General features: G+C 42.7%; 3 protein-coding genes across 3 annotated transcripts; 2 read left to right on the top strand and 1 right to left on the bottom strand.

The window, feature by feature from the left end:
* The first annotated feature begins 2083 nt into the window (after positions 1-2083).
* On the top strand, positions 2084-2418 carry K441DRAFT_661814 (uncharacterized protein). Its single transcript, XM_067648935.1, has one exon. It carries the CDS (start codon positions 2100-2102, stop codon positions 2328-2330), a length of 231 nt encoding a protein of 76 aa, XP_067502940.1. The 5' UTR covers positions 2084-2099; the 3' UTR covers positions 2331-2418.
* Positions 2419-7051: 4633 nt separating this feature from the next.
* K441DRAFT_661813 (carboxylic acid transporter protein-like protein) lies at positions 7052-9156 on the bottom strand. Its single transcript, XM_067648934.1, has 3 exons — positions 8935-9156; positions 7927-8882; positions 7052-7866 (listed from the first exon to the last, which is right to left on the bottom strand). The coding sequence occupies exons 1-3, from the start codon at positions 9133-9135 to the stop codon at positions 7458-7460; spliced, it is 1566 nt and encodes a 521-aa protein (XP_067502939.1). The 5' UTR covers positions 9136-9156; the 3' UTR covers positions 7052-7457.
* A 521-nt stretch (positions 9157-9677) lies between these two features.
* On the top strand, positions 9678-10048 carry K441DRAFT_661811 (uncharacterized protein). Its single transcript, XM_067648933.1, has one exon. The coding sequence runs from the start codon at positions 9756-9758 to the stop codon at positions 9948-9950; it is 195 nt and encodes a 64-aa protein (XP_067502938.1). The 5' UTR covers positions 9678-9755; the 3' UTR covers positions 9951-10048.
* The last annotated feature ends 8006 nt before the right edge of the window (positions 10049-18054 follow it).

Raw genomic sequence — 18054 nt, 5'->3', positions numbered from 1 at the left:
TTAAGAGGATCAGAAGTCATGGTTGTAGATAATTATTACGGTTTAAAGTTTAAAGTTGTTTTCTGGGTTCCTTGGTGGGCTGTGCACCGTGCTGGCAGCCACCTAGCTAGCGAGGTGGTGTTGGTTGAGTTTACGAAACCAAAAAGTCACGGGTAGAAGGTATTTTTCCACAACCGCATGAAGCATTTTGCACGACAAACTCAAGGACAAGCTGGTCTATGTCAGAGCATCACCATAAAATGATTGGAATTATGAGGAAAACTAGAGCTATGGCTTAGCCCTTTGTAGGAACTCAATGGTACAAATATACTTGCCAAGCCCCCAGGACTCAGACTCCGTTGTTAGATTGAGACCCTAACCTGCATGGGTCAATGGAATTTTTCTTGCCACGGATGTACATTATCTCAAGCTTTCCAGAAAGGAAGAATTCATAGGGTAGGTTTCAAAAGGTTTCATCACGCAGCAGCCTCAAGATACCTTGCTTACGCCCTAAAATTGTACATTCTGGCTTTCGTCGTGGTGGTCTAGATCTCGTTTACGAAATGGTTTAGTGCCTAGATATATCGAGCCTCAGCTCCGTTTAGAAGTAGAATGAATGACAAGTATGCCTATGCGTTTAGTTACCACATAAGGCAGGATTACCGGCCGCCCGCACCGCTGGCTAACTTTCTAACTGAAACATCGTTTTAATGGGGAAAGTCTGTCTATTTCACTGAATCGGGCTTACTGTATGAGAACGAAGCTCCGCCTCTATGCAGAGCATGCTATTTTGGGTTGAAGATCCAAAAGTGGAAAACCAGAACCCACCTACGTGGTTCGGGGGCTCTGTAAAACTGGTGAAAGGAACGGCCCGCTTAATTGACGTTGGCAATTTTAATGGTGGTGCGTGCGTGCTAGTGGATGAGATCAACAGGCACCCCAGTCCAACTCCCATATTTAGGAGCATCCTTAGTTCTTTGAATAGCCTGAAATTATGAAGTCCGTCCCTAATCAGTTTTATCGAAATTAACGGGTATTTGCGATTCATAGACGGATCAAGCTCGGTTCTCGGTCTCTATTCCTGCCTGCATTCTCCAAGGCTGCCACTGAGAATAGGAGATAATACCGCAGGCAAGGCAGACTTTGTCGGTGTTCACTGAGTATCCGTGCGGAATCCTGCCTCAACTCCCGCTACGGCGCGGTTTTCTGCGTAGTATCAAAACCTGCTCCCTAACTCGTGTTACATCTATCTTATTCTCCTGGGTATACGCAATCTTCGGATCTGAAGTCTAGACAACTGAGGAGGCCTCAGGAAAGAAGATGCTTCTTCCAATACTTTAGTAGTGGCTGCAGACAGCATCTTCATCGTTGAAAGATGGCTCCGAAGCGGGATAGTCGGGAGCCTCCATTCATCTCATCTACAATTCCGTACTTTGGCCATATTCTTGGTCTGTTCTGGTACAAAACCAGTACTACACGGAACTTAGGTAGGCATGCTTTCTTCTTAAAAATATAAAGTATAGCTAAACCAAACGATTCCAAGCTCTAGGTATACCTTCCGATATACAGCCTGGAAATGGCTGGAGGCCGGGTCTATGTTGTCAACTCCCCTAATCCTGTGCTCTCTCTGCAACGGCAGCCAAAGACTGTCATTTTGGTCCATTGAAGCAAGTTCATTGCCATGTTAGGGGGGATGAGCACAGATGCCACGGATATTTTGCTGGAGAATGTTAAACCCGGGTCAGATGGCTCGAGCCTACTGGTAGAGGGTCTAAAGGTTACGCACCAGGTTATGATGCCTGGAGAAGCCATCGATGAGATGAACCGCACAGCGGCCATGCAACAACCTCAGCTTTAGATCGGTTCGAGGAGAGCAAGCATACGCGGCGAATCGATCTCTGGATGTGGGTCCAACACGAAATTACAGTAGCGACCACTGAGTGCGTATATGGACCTTCAAATCCCTACCGAGACTCAGAGATCGAGAAGGCTTTCTGGTGAGCAAATCCTAAAGATTCATGTCTTGTGTTGTAGCTCGCTCATTGCCTCCAGGGACTTTGCCGGTGATACCGTCATGTTACTCGCAGGAGTTATGCCGAGTGTGCTTGCAGCTAAAGGATATGCCGGACATGAAAAAGTGGTTGCTTCCTTTGAACAATTCTTTGAAGCCAAAGGCCAGCAACATGCTTCACGCCTTGTTCTTGAGTACCCGCATTGGCCCGCAGGATATCGCACGGTTTGAATGCGTGAATGGCATTGCAATCCTAGAAAATACAGTCCCAACAGCATTTAGACGATCTATCATGTCTTTTTCGACCCAGACATTTTACAAAGAGTTCGTGCGGAGGTAAGCGGCATCACGACGATAGATGAGGAAGGAGACATCGCAGCACGTACAATTGATCTCAAGCGGATAAAGGACATTCCTATCCTGTTCTCCGTGCTGCAAGAATCTCTCATAGGTCTTCAGGCACAGGAGCCAGGTTAGTTCTGGAAGACACCCTCGTCGATGACCACTATCTTTTGGGGAAAGACTCGTTCCTCATGATCCCGAATCATGAACTCCACTTCAGCGCACAAGCGTGGAGAAGCACTGCTCAAAAGTTCTCGGGCGAGCGTTTCAGTCCGACAACATCAAAGAAGATACCGTCTGGCGCCTTTCGTGGGTTTGGTGGTGGCGTAAATCTGTGTCCAGGCCGATTCTTCGCTATGACGGAGATTGTGGCGCTAGTGGCTATGCTTGTAATGACTGCAGCATCCATTACGTACAGCTGTTGCGTAAGAGAAGGCAGGAAACTCTTTGCATAGTAGGTTTTCGGCCTATGTGACTGCGAAGCTCCAAGGGCGACGCCAATGCATAGAGGATGGTATGAGGCGCAGATGTCAACACATTTAGAGAGGTTAGATGCGGGTGTAGGACCCAGATCATGACCGGCGAAGTCTACCCCGCAGAGGACGGTGAAAGATTGTATGGAGCCGATTGTGATCTCGTTGGAGTAGGGACATGGGTTGGGCAAGAGCTGCTGGCGCGGTACTAAGTACTAGGCTGCGTGGACGTTTCGTTGAACTAGTTGAGGTCGGGGCTGGCATCTTGAAAATGGCGTTACTTGTTTGCTAGTAAATCCTAAATGAAAATTCTCTGCAATGGGTGCTCAAGGCCCACAAGCAGGGCGAATTCAGAAGTTAGGTTAGAATGGGCGTACTGCCATGAAGAAAAAAGGCGTGGATTGAAGGAATTCTCCCAAGGCAGGTTATCATCGACTATATATTCGCCGGGTTGAGTATAGTTGCAGGGTATTGCTAAGCATAACCCCCACCTTAGCTCTGTAGAGTTTCCTGCCCGCTAGGTAGAGATCCTTAATGAATCCCTTAGTTTGCGTCAGCCCCTCCGCACCTAGAAGAGAATAAAAAACGGCTGTGGAGCTGTAGTCGAATTGGGGGGCAAGCGCAAAAGTTATGAAAAATAGATTTGTGCAGATATGAGCGATTTTCTGGCGTGCCTGCCCCGTAACCGTGCACGTGCTGAGTTCTACTACGAAGCGTCTGATTCATGAGATAGCCCCTATCAAGCCTACCGTCTCCAGCAAGCCTACTTTTGCTTCTTATCCAAACACACCTATCTACCCACAAGGACACTCCTATTGGAAAACTACTACTAGCAAAGCTCTAAGGTTCGTAACACATGCCCTTAAACATTTATTTCACCACCTAATAGTATATAGCCTTATCCTCGTCTAAACGAAACACAAGCGTCAAGAGTTAATATTCACTCTTAAGATGGGCTATTTCGACGACAACTTTGAGGAGATAATGGAGGAACAATACGAGGCAGACCAAGCTGCTGAAGCAGAGGAGGCAGCGGAGGCTGAAGCTCAGGAACAGGCTGATGCGGAGGATGAGAAGAATTCTCAGGGTTAACTGGCTATAGAGGCAGCCTTACTCATCACATGTTGACTAGCTGCGGTCTGCACCCGTTATATAGCAATTGGGTAGTTGAATACTTTAAGCACTAAATACCTAAACTCTCTACTCGCCTTAAGATCCTACGCCCCTAATCCAAACGCTGCTTTCCTAGCTACTCAGTTTTGGCGAACGTCAGCCAACGCTTTCCGCTTCAAAGACAAGCCTAAGCTGCCGGAAGAGCTCTTGGCATCTAGACCAACTTCATAAGCACTTATTCGGCCTCTAAGATACAAAGCAAACCCAAGCCAAGAATGCCACACACGGCTAATCTAACGATATTCTACCTATGCTGAAGCTATGTGACCTAGTGCTTCTTTAATCCTACATGCATAGATCAAGCCAGCTAGATCAGCCATGTAGCAGGCCTACGCATCATTCCAAGTTATCCCTGTCCCTATACTCGGAGGCTAATCGTCATATATGTTATCATGGCAGCATATAGTGGATTGCAACATAGCAGCAGCAGGTGTTCTTCCCAACTTCAATCGAGAGGCCCCTATGGCGTATTTCTTCGATTTTGAGCGGCGTTTGGTTCTATATATTATTCATTCTTAGCCACCACTATAAACATGCGGATCGTTGGGGTCCGCCAACGAGAATTTTGACCCGAGTTTATAACTAATAAGCTGATTAATTAACCCAAAGCTTTAATTTAGAGCCTTATTATATAGAGTTTAATTAATATATATATAGATATTAGGTTTTCTAAGGGGAGACCCCTAGACCTCCCCTATATCCCTCCTAACGGTAGCTTCCTATATGAATTAGACCGTGCGCAAACACTAGAATTAGAAGTACGCGTATCCCTTACACCGCTAAGGTACAAGGGATAGCCATAAAGTCTTAATCCTATCGATTCTATTAGCTAGCTCTTATTAATAACCTTAGGACGAATTATACCGTTAGAAGGGATAGAGCTTTTACTTAATTTAGAAGTAGTAGTAAGGCTAAGGCGCCTTAGTTACTGCTAGGTAGTATTATCTTGTTAAAAGGATCTACTATAGTAACCGAGGCGTCCTACTTAAGTTAGGCTTAATTTAGAAGTAATATATATATATACTTCCGTCGTGCTGCGCTGCGGGGGCTGCTTCGCAGTAGGGGGTAAGCTTTAGGCAGAGGCTTATGCAGAGCTTTAATGGAGGCTTGTGTAGAGCTTTGGTAGAGCCTCGTGCAGAGCCTCGGTAGAGCCTCGTGCAGAGCTTCATGTAGAGCTTTGTGCAGAGCCTTGTGCAGAGCCACGTGCAGGCGTGCAGGCGTGCAGGCGTGCAGACGTGTAGACGTGTAGACGTGTGGACGTGCAGACGTTTGTACTGGCGATTAATTGCGGAGACGTTTGTAGAGACGATTGTATAGGCAATTGTATGGACGTTTGATTGATCGTTCGTACGGGCGTTCGATTGATCAATTGTATGGGTGTTTAATTGATTGATTGATTGATTGATCGTATGGGCGTTCGTATGGGCGTTCACACGGGCGATCGTGCAGACGTTCGTAGAGCCGTTTATAAAGCCGTTTGTATAGACAATTACAGAGACTTCCTAGTATATCAGTGCTGCGTGTTAGTAGAGCTTTAGAGCTCCGTATCAAGCTTCGAGTAGAGCTTCGAGTAGAGCTTTAAGTAGAGCTTTAGGCTCAAGGGGGAGACCCCCTTGGACCCCCCCTTCGCACTGCGTGCTCCATTTACTGCGTGGGCAGAGCTCTTGCGGAGGCTTTGGTAGAGCATTTGGTAGAGCGTTTGGTAGAGCTTTTGCAGGGCTTCGTGTAGAGCTTCGTGTAAAGCTTCGTATAGAGCTTCTATAGAGCCATATGCAGGCGTGCAGACGTTCGTACGGACGATCAATCGTAGAGACGTTTATAGAGACGATCGTATAGGCAATTGTATGGACGTTTAATTGATAGATCGTAAGGGCGTTCGTACGGCCAATTGTAGAACCTTCCTAGTATATTAGTACTGCGTGTTAGTAGAGCTTTAGAGCTCCGTATCAAGCTTCAAGTGGAGCTCCGAGTAGAACTTTAAGCTCAAGGGGGAGACCCCTTTGGACCCCCCCCTGCGCACTACGTGCTCTATTTACTGCGTGGGCAGAGCTCTTGCAGAGGCTTTGGTAGAGCTTTTAGTAGAGCTTTTGCGGAGCTTCGTACGGAGGTTCGTGCAGAGCTTTTGTAGGGCATCGGTAGAGCTCTATGCAGAGCTTTGATAGAGCTTCGAGTAGAGCTTTGATAGAGCTTCGAGCAGAGCTTCGAGCAGAGCTTTGTATAGGCGTTCGTGCAGGCGTTCGTAGGCGTTCGTGTAGGCGTTCGTGTAGGCGTTCGTGTAGGCGTTCGTACAGACGTTTGTACGGATGATTGCATGGGCGATTGTAGACGTTCGTAGAGACGTTTGTAGAGACGTTTATAGACGCTTGTAGAGACGTTTACACGGGCGTCTGATTGATTGTACGGGCGTCTGATTGATTATATGGGCGTTTGATCGATAGATTGTATGGACGTTTGATCGTTTGATTGTATGGACGTTTGATTGATCGATTGTATGTGTTCGTACGGGCGTTCGAATAGGCAGTTGACCGATTGATTGATTAATTGTACGGGCGTTTGTACGGGCGTTTGTACGGGCGCTTGTACGGCTGATTGTAGAACCTTCCTAGTATATTAGTGCTGTGTATTAGTAGAGCTTTGGAGCACCGTATTAAGCTTTGAGTGGAGCTCCGAGTGGAGCTTTGAGCTCAAGGGGGAGACGCCCTTGGACCCCCTGCGTACTGCGTGATCCATTTACTGCGTAGGCAGAGCTCTTGCAGAGGCTTTGGTAGGGGCTTTGGTAGAGCTTTTGGTAGAGCTTTTGCAGAGTTTCGTACGGAGCTTCGTGTAGAGCTTTTGCAGAGCAGAGCTTTGGCGTTTTAAAGTTCGTCGCGTGGATTCTGCTACAACCTACCGCCCGTAATTTTTTTTCTAACCAATTAGAAATTGGCTTGGCAACCAATCAAAAGCTGACTTGGCGGGGGTACTAATAGAACAGGTAGATTTCCCTACGCTTTTGGACAAGTGCCTGTCCTCTTTAAGCTGGCCTTCATTCAAGCAACTTGGCAAAGCTTGGGCTGCACTCCAGGCTCGGCGGGATGAAATATGGCAGGAACCGGTCTAAGGCTTTATCACTTGTCCTCCACCTTTCACGCTACATAAGAAATATATATCTAAGAACCTAAAACTCTTACCCCACTTAGATGGGAATAGCATCATTGATATTTCACCCTACTTTATTATTTGGCTTTTAATGGAGAAGCACTCTGGCAAGTAAATCTCACTCTCAAAAGCGCGCTGGTACATCTAAAGGAATTTAATTTTAAATCGAATTTGATATTTTCGGAGACATACCTGGCTCGTGGTCTCCTGTCCTGAAAAGTGAAATTCAATCACGTAAGAAGCAGTTCATGAACACTTAGTGTACAATTTGTCCAAACAGGAACCAGCTTTAGGCAAGTTAAAATCAGCCGAAGAACTTGTGGACAAAACTCCAAGCAATCCTATGCAACCTCAGCACGACTGATGGCCATCTTTTCCCCGCCCATCTCCGCAACGTCTATCCCCTCCTCCTGTCGCCTTCGCAGCGCCTTCTCCACAGTTTCGCTCCCCGCCACAACCGCCATATCGCTGTCATGCGCGACACCAAACAACTTCCCGCGGCGTTCGGGGCCCACAAGCGTCAGGAAAATCGTATATGCATAAACGCATCCCATGAATATGCAAATAACCTTGCCATACTCATAGCGCTGGATTTCCTTCTTTCCACTGATCTTGGGCGGGAGAGGAAAGCGCTGGCCAATCGTAGCTTCGATGGTGGAAGAAGCGGAAGATACTAGGTTCCCGAGCTGGTAGGAGGTGCCGACGACGAAGGTGCGGAAGGAGCCAGGTGAGAGCTCCATGAGGTGGATGCTGTGTTATTTTAGTTGAGTCTCTAGGGTGGTGTTTTTGGAGGGGTATAGGGGCTCTTACGGAATCACGCCCCACGCGCCTTGCACGCAGAACTGTTCGAAAAATGCTGCGGCTATGACAGCGTGGCTAGATGTGAAGGTATAAGGGTACAAGAGAGCTCCTCCAATGACACAGATAAAAATAATACTGAATCGCCGGCCGAATATCTGGGAGGAGTATCCGATAATCGTCCCGCCAGACATGGCGCCTAGGTTCGCAATAACTTGCGTTACCGTGACCGCATTCGGAGAGAAGTTATATTGGTTCGTCAGCATGGTGGGGTAGAGGTCCTGCGAGCCGTGTGACATGAAGTTGAATCCAGCCATAAGCAGAACGAGGTAGACGAGTATTAACCAATGCTTCTTTAATGCCACTTTGCCTTCTGCAACGAAGGTTGCTGTAAGATTGCCATTGGCGATTCGAACTGCTTCTCTCTCTTTGAATGACTTCGTCTCCGGTAAGCAAAGCCGGAAGATGATGATTAGGACCGGAGGGCAGGCTCCGAACCAGAAAAGTGGCCGCCATCCATGGCTAGTTGTGTCGACAAGGCCTCGAGCAAATGCAGTGGCTAGAAGATAGCCAAATGCATATCCCTGTTGCATTATACCGGACACAATTCCTCGAGCAGCCTCTGGGCAGTCCTCTAGGGCTGTAGCTGCTGCGTTGCCGTAGAGACCTCCCATGGCAATTCCGAACAGTGCACGGCAAGCAAGAAATTGCTTATACGTCTGGGTAAAGCCTGTGGCGAGCTCGAGCACAATGAAAAGAATGTTATTGACGACGAATGGCCACTTGCGTCCGTACCTGTCGGCTGCAATACCAAAGGTAATAGAACCAACGGAGCGGAGCATAAGAACAAGGGTAATGCCCCACGTGATCTGCGTATTGGTCTTATTGAAGGTCTCCGCAAGCTGAGTGATTGTCAAAGAAACAGTAAAGAAATCGAAAGCATCCCAGGTCCATGCAAGAAAACCAACCTGAGCAGCGGGTTAATAGAATTATCTAAGTGATAAATGAGGAGAGTCTTACAAAAAAGAAGAGCCACTGTTGCATGTTGAGCATAGCCAAAAGAGTGAACGGATTGTCAACCTTCTCCATCGGCGGTTTCAGCGTTGAGATGCGAGAGGTGATATATTTCATAATGGTCATGCGTTCTGGTTCAGGGCTTTCATATTGACGCTGGGCTACCGGCGATAGAACTCGCCGTTGGGAGGGTATAGTGTTCGACATCTTGGCAATATTTTGTATGCCTAGTCTCGGGTGAGCTGAGCCTAAAAAGTAAAGATAGGTAAAGTTACCACACCCTCTTTTCCCTTCAAGTTTGTGCAGGTTAAACGGTTTGGGATATGTATTGGTGTTTCTGACGGTGGAGGACAATCCCTGGTATCCTTGATGTCACCAGCTATGAGGTTTTGCAATGATGGACGTAAGCCGATCTTAATAAATAGCGGATAATTGCAAGCAATCAAATTGGCTCAGGATAATTGATGCCCGAGAAACTCACACCCCGTGATCGTGGAGATCGGGAGATTCCGGCCTGATGTGTGGTGCGAAAACCGCGAAAGAGGAAGGAGGATAAGTCCACTACGCATTGTCTTGCATTGTCTTGTATGCCTGCTAGGCGAATCTCCGAGGACACAGGTTGGTCAGACCACGCTAAAAGGCCGGCCCGCCATAAGCACTAAGGCACAGCCCCTGCACGGGGTAACCTCAGCTCAAATATAAGATTCCGTGGTCAACCGACCCCCTCCACTAAGCTTCGCTTAGTAGTGGTACGGGCTCAATGAACCCCAAGCTCAATGCAAAAATTTCCATCAAATTTTTTAAAATAATTCGAATTTCCTCGCACAATGGCCGAAAACTATCGTAAAGGAGAGCAACGGATTACTCTAGCCCTAGCCAAGCCTTTTAAGGGTCGTCGCCGTAATCTTAGAGTGTTAGCAATAAAACATGGGGTTTCATACGATAGGTTACGGCGACGCTCCGTAGGCAAGCCTTCAAAAAGCACGCGTCTAAAGACTAACCAGACACTAAATCCCGAGTAATTACGCGCATTAGAACTCTATATCAAACGCCTTACGATCTAGGCTAGCCTCCTCTAATAGGGATATAGCGGAACGCTACTAAATATATTTAAAAGCAGACTTACCCCCCCCCCCCCCCGGCGGGTAGTATCCTTAAACCCCTTAGCTGTAATTTCTTTAAACGATATAAGCCAATATATATATAAAGAAGATAAAACAGAAGCCAAAGGAGCTTAATCGCGTGGTTTCACAAGAGAGAGAGGTTATTTAGGAGTATTTTAATAAATATAAAGAAACCTGCGCGCATGTTAGACAACGAAGTCACCTCCTATATATGTTGTTCCGCACAGCCGTGCTTGGCATCTTGCTAGTCACTCGCTTAACCTTTTGTGGGTTTGTGCCGTGGTGCGGAGCCTGTTACCTTATAGCGAAATACAACATTCTTCTAGGAAATAGCTACAATTTTAACGAGACTGGATTTAACATAGGCGTTAGCGGCAGCTAGTATATTATTATAATAGATCTATAAAAGAAGAGCGCTAAGAGCCCTTCTAATATAAATCGCGATTATAATTTACTTATTAAAACTATTATAGCTAACGGAATCCTGCTGCCAATCTATATTATAAGGGGCTCAGTTATCCTATTTTAACGCGTCCCTAACTACCTCGATCTTAATCCTAAAATATTACTTGCTATATCTAATAGTAGCTATTTAAATAATTAAATTACGCTTACTTTTATTCAGCACTTTAATAAATATAGCTCTATATATTAATAGGGTATATAACGGCTTCTAATCTTTAACAGCTATAGCTCGCATTTTACGTCCGAATTTATTATATACTGCTAGGATTATAAGATTATTTCTTTTAGTCTTCCTTCCTATATAAGCTATATCCATTAGCTGCTTAACGTTATTATATTTTAGCTTCTAAAACACTATTATAAATAGAGGGTTAAGCCAGCGACGTAATTAGGCTATAAGAATTTTAATAAAGTTAAATTTCTGTTAGCGACTCAGTCAATCGAGACATAAGTACGGCAAAATGGTCGCGCAAGCCTGTACAATTGGATTGTCTATAAACGAGAATCTAAAGCTAAAGAAAGGAAAGGAGAAGAAGGGGAGCGCCGCTTGAAGCTATATACAATCTTCGCGTCACGTGACCGCAATATGCGGCAATCTGTGGCAACTTGCCGGTGCGTAGTTCTGCCAAGTTCTGCCAGTGCCATAACATTACCCCCCCCTCCAAAAAAGCCTACCCTTAGGCTTTGCCGCTAAAAGTCTTAGCAAGAAAATCTAACCAATCAGATAACTTTAACCGCCGGTTAAAGTTCCTAGATATCTTAACACCTTATATAACTAAGAAATTTCTAGGGCATTTTTGTCCTTATGTTCTTCTAGTAGCTTATTATCTTCGTTATGCTAGCATTCTATCCACTTATCTAGGTACTTTAGCGGTCCGGGTTTATTAGGGTAACGGCTATAAAACTCCTAAAGCTTATAGGGGCTACCTATAAAGTTCTATATAGGGTACTAAGTGGGGTCCGGGTTATATCCTTTCCAACTAATACAATACTTTAACGTTCCCTTTACAAGTTTATAGGCTAGTATTTCTTTAATTTCCTATTTATTATCATCGTTAACTTAAATTAGTAGGGGAGGTTTATTCTTTTATCCAGGCAGTAGGTTATTTATAGCTTTCCGTAGCTTATCTAATAAGAAGATAGGATAGACTTTAATTAAGTCTAGGAGCTTAACCTTATATAAGTTACCTACTTTATTAAGAATCTTATATAGTCCTACTATCTTATAGTCTAGCTTACGGCTAAGCCGTTCTATCTTTTAGTTCTTTATTATAACCCAGACTATATTACCTACAGTAAAGTTAGGCTCACGCCTATGCTTATTTACCTACTATTTTATTAATTTTTGGGCCTTTTCTAGATTTATACAGGCTACTTTCTAGGCTTCTTTATAAGATAGTTTTTCGCGTACAGTCTAGGGCCCTTTTAGTCTTTCCTAGTTAAAGCTTATATAGGGTAGGTAACCTATTTCTAGTTAAATAGGGGCAAATCCAGTAGAGTCGTGGGGTAGGGTCGCTTGGGCGTAGTCTATTAAGGGTAATAGTTCAGCCTAGTTATCCTAAAAGTAGTTAATAAAAGGCCAAAGTCTCTAGTCCAAGTATTAATTTATAATCTCCGTTTAACTATCTATCTAGGGGTAATATGCCGTAAAAAGCTTTAGCTTAATACCTAAGATCCGGGTAAACTTATTCTAAAAGGCTAATATAAACTACGGCCTATAGTCAGATATAATAGTATCTAGTGGTCCGTAAATTTAGTAGACGTAGTAGATATATAGTTAGGCTGCCTCTTTAACATTAATATTCTTATAATAGGGAATTAAGAACGGGCGCTTGCCAAAGCGGTTAACTAGGATTATAACCATATTATATCCGTCACGGTCTAAAGGTAGCTTATAAAAGTCTATAGAGACATATTACTAGGGGCGGTCGGGTATTAGGAGGGATTTTAATAGTCCTGGGGTCTTATCTTGTAGGATTATAGACCTACAGCAGTCGTTACAGTTCCGTATATAGTGGTCGATATCTATAACCATTCTAGGCCAGTAGTAGCGGTCGCTAATAATCCTATAGGTCTTATTCTTTTTAGGGTAGGCCGTAAAGACCTAGATATATACTTTAGCAATAAGCCAAGTCCGTAAGTTCTGTTCCTCTACTACTACCAACCGTTCCTAATGCTTAAGTAATCCATTTTTAAGGGACTATAGGCTGGTAACGTTCTTTACCTTTTTACGGTACTCCTATAGAGAAGGGGCCGTACGGTTTATCTACAGTAATTTATTAATTAAGTTAAATCCTAAAGGGTTAATAGGATATATCTCGGCGCCTAAGGGGTCTATACTTAATTCTGCCTATATCTAAGGGTTAAGGTGCTTTAGTTATAGTAGCGTCTAGGTCCATAATAAGATCTTCGCAGCCATATAGTTACCTAGGTCTTATTCGCGCCTAGTAAGAGCATCCGCACAGTTCGTAGCGCCTAGTCTATATATAATTAAGAAGTTAAACTAAGATAGGACATCCGCCTAGCGTGCCTGCTAGGCCATAAGGGCCTTAGTTATTATAAAGTATTCTAGGGCCTTATAATCTAATACTACTTTAATAGGTTTAGGGGTCCCCTNTAGCTNTNNANGCNAGTGCTAAAAGCTAGAGATAATAGCCAGCATTTCTTTATTATGGATATAGTAGTTTAGTTTAGCATCTATTATAGTCTTTAAATAGTATACAATAGGGTGCCATTCTCCGTCCAGTTGCTTTTAGGAAAAAACACCGGCTATCGCGCCGTCTAAGGCATCAGTTTCTAGCATTAAGGGCCGTTCTAGGTTAAAGTGGGTAAGTAGGGGGGCCAACACTAGCCGTTTTTTAAGCTTATTAAAGGCCTGCATATATATGGCGTTAAAGTAAAAGGGCTAGTCTTTTCTAGTAAGGCGGTTAAGAGGCTGGGCGATCCTACTATAGTTCTTAATAAAGCGTTAGTAGAAGTTACAGAAACCTAAAAATAATTGCACCCCCTTTATAGTCCAAGGGGGCGTCTACTAGTTAATTATAGTCGTTTTCTCTAGGTCGGCCTTAATTCCGTCCATACTGATAATAAAACCTAAATACTTTATACGCTTAACACTAAATTCCAACTTCTTAATATTAGCCTAGAGGCCAGCTTCGCAGAGCCGTTATAGGACTTTATAGACGTGCTCCTTATATTCTAGTTTATTCTCTAAATAGATTATAATATTATCTAGATAGGCCGTATAGAAGTTGTTAAGGTAGTTAAAGAGTATATCATTTATATACCGCTGGTACATAGCTAGTCCGTTGGTTAGTCCAAAAGGAAGTACCTTATATTTATACGTCCCGTAATAGGTCCGGAATATAATAAGATCCTTAGACCTAGGGTCTATCCTAATTCGGTAAAAGGCCTAGCGGATATTAAGCTTTGTAAAAACCTTAGCTCTACTTATTTGGGTAAGAGTCTTATTAAGTAAGGGCAGCGGGTAGTAGTCCTTGCGGGTTATATTATTTAGCTTACAGTAGTTAATATAGAAGCATAGTCCTCTATTTGGCTTTTTAATAAAGAGAATAAGTAAGTTAAAAGGGGCTTAGCTAGGCTCAATAAAGCCCTTATTTAAGTTATTAATAAGGTACTACTTTATAGCCTATAATTCGGCAATAAACTATAGGTAGAGAGGGCTAAAGCTAAGGGTGCTTCCCTTATCTTGCTTGATCTTAATCTTATAGTTATATAGTTGGTGGGGTAGAAGTATATTAGACGCTACCTTAGAGAATACGTCCTTGAATTTCCGGTGTTAATTAGGTAGTTTTTACTCTACTAGTTCTTTATCCGTAAGCCTGCTTTCCTATCCACTAAGCTTACTTTCTTTTTCCTTAATTATTTAGTTAATTTCGTATAGGCTAGTTATAAAGGTAACAGTATTAGGCTAAACTAGGTTCTAGTAGAATCCTACAGCGCTAATACAGCAGATATTAACTGGTAGGAGGTCCGTGGGTTTCTTTAGCGTCCATCAGGCCGTAGTTTGCGGTATAGGGTTTATAGTCTTCCTTAGCTTACGTTCTATTTTCCATAAGTTGTTCTTCCTATCTATTAATTTAGTATAGCGTCCGATATCCCTAGCTTTCCTTTATAGCTTCATAGGGTTCTCTATAGGGAACTTAGCTAGGTTACTACCGACTTCCTAGGTCTTTAGTGTGGGTGGTATAATATAGGTAGTCTGGGGGCAGTATAGTATACGGATCCGTTACGGGTTAAGCTATACGTCCTTTTTAAAGGCCTGGTCTTTACGTATAGCATTAGCCTAATAAATAGTATTAATCTAGGGCCGTATAAGGTTTTTCATTATAATGCTAATTTCTTTTATAAAGGAAGGGGTTAGGGGTAGAGTTTTAGGCTAGATAAGCTGTCTACTCTATACTTTAAGCTACAAACCTAAATAGGCTAGCTATTTTCTTCCTAAGATTATATCGTGGCTTCCTAAGTCTGTAATAAAAAAGGGGACATTATACTACCTTTATTCGTTAACGCAGAGGTAAATTCGCAAGATAGTTATAATAGGTGGCCCTATCCGTCCATTATAACCGCAAATAGGGATTAGTTTAGGCAGTTCTTTAAGGGGTATATTTAAAAAATCAGCCAGTTTTACAGCGCACTTTATATTAATTAAGGTAAAGGTATTTGCTCCTAAGTTAGCTAAAGCAAAGGTTAAAACTTAATATCTATTACGAAATAAAGTATAAGGGATAGTGCAGCTTCTTCCACTAACTAGCTAACCTAGATTAATATATAACATATCGATCCCTTTTAACCCTAAAGAGGAGTCTTCCTCTAGGGTTCCTCTTTTTCCAACTCTATACTATCCTCCTAAATTAACAGGACCTTATTTATCCTTACCTTTATTAGGTAGTTCCTTATAGGGTAGCCTATTTAACTATACAAGAAGCAAGCTCCTTAATCGCTAAGGGCCTATATATAGGGGTTGCTATATATAGGCCGGGTGTACACCGGGCCCGCAGTAGGGGTAGCTACGCGGCTAGCTACTAGGTTAGCTATAGGAGTTACCAATCATGCCAGGGTACTATAGGCCGTACTTATAGTACCTACGGCCTAGTTTATAAGGTTTCTAGTTTTTAGCCAGTTAGCGCGTGCCTTAATTTAATAGAGGCCTTGGTTAATAGCTAGGCAATAGTCCGTAAGTTCCTTTAACGTCTATACCGTAGTATAAGCTAGCAATACAGCCCGCTGCAGGTCCAGGGTAAGCTTATCAAAGAGGTCTAGCAGTAGGTCTTCCTAGGGGATTTAGGCCTATCCGGCCAGGTATAGAAAGCGGGTTTAGAAGGCCAAAAAGGTCTCCATTGTTTTTATATTTAGGCTTTTATAGCTAAGGCGGGCGTTTTATACTTTAAAAGGGTCCTTATAAATAGAAGATAAGTATTTAATTATTTCTTCTTTAGAGATAAAGGGGTTTACTAAGTCTTTAGTATATCGCGGGCGTAAATGCGTCTAGGCGTCTCCGCTAGTACGGCCAAAGATATAGGCCATTCTGGCTCGGGCGTTAGGGAAATAGTCTGCATTAACTTTAAGCTTATCCTATAATTGGAGCTTCTAATTATTAAATATAGGGTCGGTTCCGTCTATAAGTAGTAGGGGGTCCGCGACCTTTACTAACCGCTTCGGTGCTATATAGGCCTTAGTAGATCCACTAAGGCGCTAGAATAGGGCCTAAAGGACTATAGTAAGTCTTTAGTTGTCTAATAATGACTTATTATTAGATATAGGGGTATCTCTAGCTTTAAGCAGCTCTCGCAATCATTTAATTTCAATATTAGCAGCCGCAAGCTCCACCTAGGGGGTTAAAACGTTAATTATTTCTTTGTCTAAAGTATTTAAGGGTCCTACAGCTGCTTTACCTGCTACTATAGTTCATGGCATGGTAGTAGGGGTATTAGGTAATTTTGGGTAATTTCTTTAGGGGTTCTGGTCTGTGTGTGTCTTATAGGTCCTTTCCTTAGGGTTCTGTTCTTTTCTTTTAGGTCCTGTCCTTATGGTCCTAGTAATGTCCTTAGGGTCCTATTCTGTGTTCTTATAGATATATTTAAGTTCCTTCTTAGGAAGAAAGAGTAAAGTAAGCTTTAGATAATATTAGCGACTTAGTTAATTAAGACATAAGTACGGCAAAATGGTCGCGCAAGCCTATACAATTGGATTGTCTATAAACAAGAATCTAAAGCTAAAGAAAGGAAAGGAGAAGAAGGGGAGCGCCGCTCAAAGCTATATACAATCTTCGCGTCACGTGACCGCAATATACGGCAATCTGTGGCAACTTGCCGGTGCGTAGTTCTGCCAAGTTCTGCCAGTGCCGTAACAATTTCTAAGCGTAATTAGATTAGTTCGCCGTAAGGCCTTTATAAAACGTAATATTTAATTAGCATTTCGAGAAATAGACCTCTATCCTTTTAATCTTTTAATTGTTCTATTAAAATTAAAGACTATTAATTAACCTACTATATCTCCTCTAGTTAAACTAGTACTAGCTTAAACCCTCCAAATCTCCTTTATACCCAAATCTATCGCCTTTTTTATAAGACACTGCCTATAAGACGTAAATCTAGAAATAGGAGAATATAAGGTCCTAATATATCGAGTTACAAAGCTTATAAGGTCTAGGTTACTAACGTTACTACTCAGCAAGCTACTAAGTGCAAGCTATAGATAGTAACTGCAGCTAATATACCGCGAAAAAAGCGTTAAAACCCTAGTTTACGGTATATAGGTAATATAGAGCCTATATTAGTAAGATGCAAGGCTTATAGTAGCTAAACGTAATAAGAAGGAAGATTTAAAGAGATAGAAGGTTGCTAAGCGTACAGCTAAGCTGGCGTTAAAATTATAATAAAATTTTAGCGCTATAGATTTTTACGAAAATAATTTATATATATACTAAAATTAGGCATACAAAGAACCTCTTATAACAATTATATTTAATATCCTCGTTATTTTACCTAAGAAATTACATGTACAAGATACAGGTATTAATTTTTTTGAATTAAGCTTGGGGTATTAAGCCCGGTACTACTACTAAGCGAAGCTTATAGTATAGAAGAATATAATATAAACTTTTTAGTTAAATATTATAACGATCGCCCACCGAGCCAAACGAACGCAACTGGCCAAAAAGGTACAGTGTCGAACCGTACGGTTTGACGGCTCGGTAACTAATATATATACGTTCCCTGTCGTCACCTAACAAATATAAGGAAATAAAAACTAGAGCCTTAGGCTTAGGCAGCAGCTTATAGCATCCCTGTCTCTCCTTTTTTTATTTAAAAAGGAGGCTTTAAACTTCTAAAAGAAGAAATAGAAACCTTTAATCCTATTAGGATATAGGGACTACCTAGGTAAATTATCTAGTAAAAAGATATATAATTTATAAACTAGGTTTAGCTTTGTGGTTTTTGCTATAAGGGATAAGGAGAAAAGACAGGAAATCTTTAAGTAAAAGGAAATCCAAATTGTAGGGGTACTAAGGTAG

The sequence above is a fragment of the Cenococcum geophilum genome, assembly GCF_001692895.1.
Source record: "Cenococcum geophilum 1.58 unplaced genomic scaffold K441scaffold_27, whole genome shotgun sequence".
Classification (NCBI taxonomy): Eukaryota; Fungi; Ascomycota; class Dothideomycetes; order Gloniales; family Gloniaceae; genus Cenococcum; species Cenococcum geophilum.
Note: the sequence above shows the minus strand (reverse complement) of the source record. Positions and strands in the feature narration are given on the sequence as shown.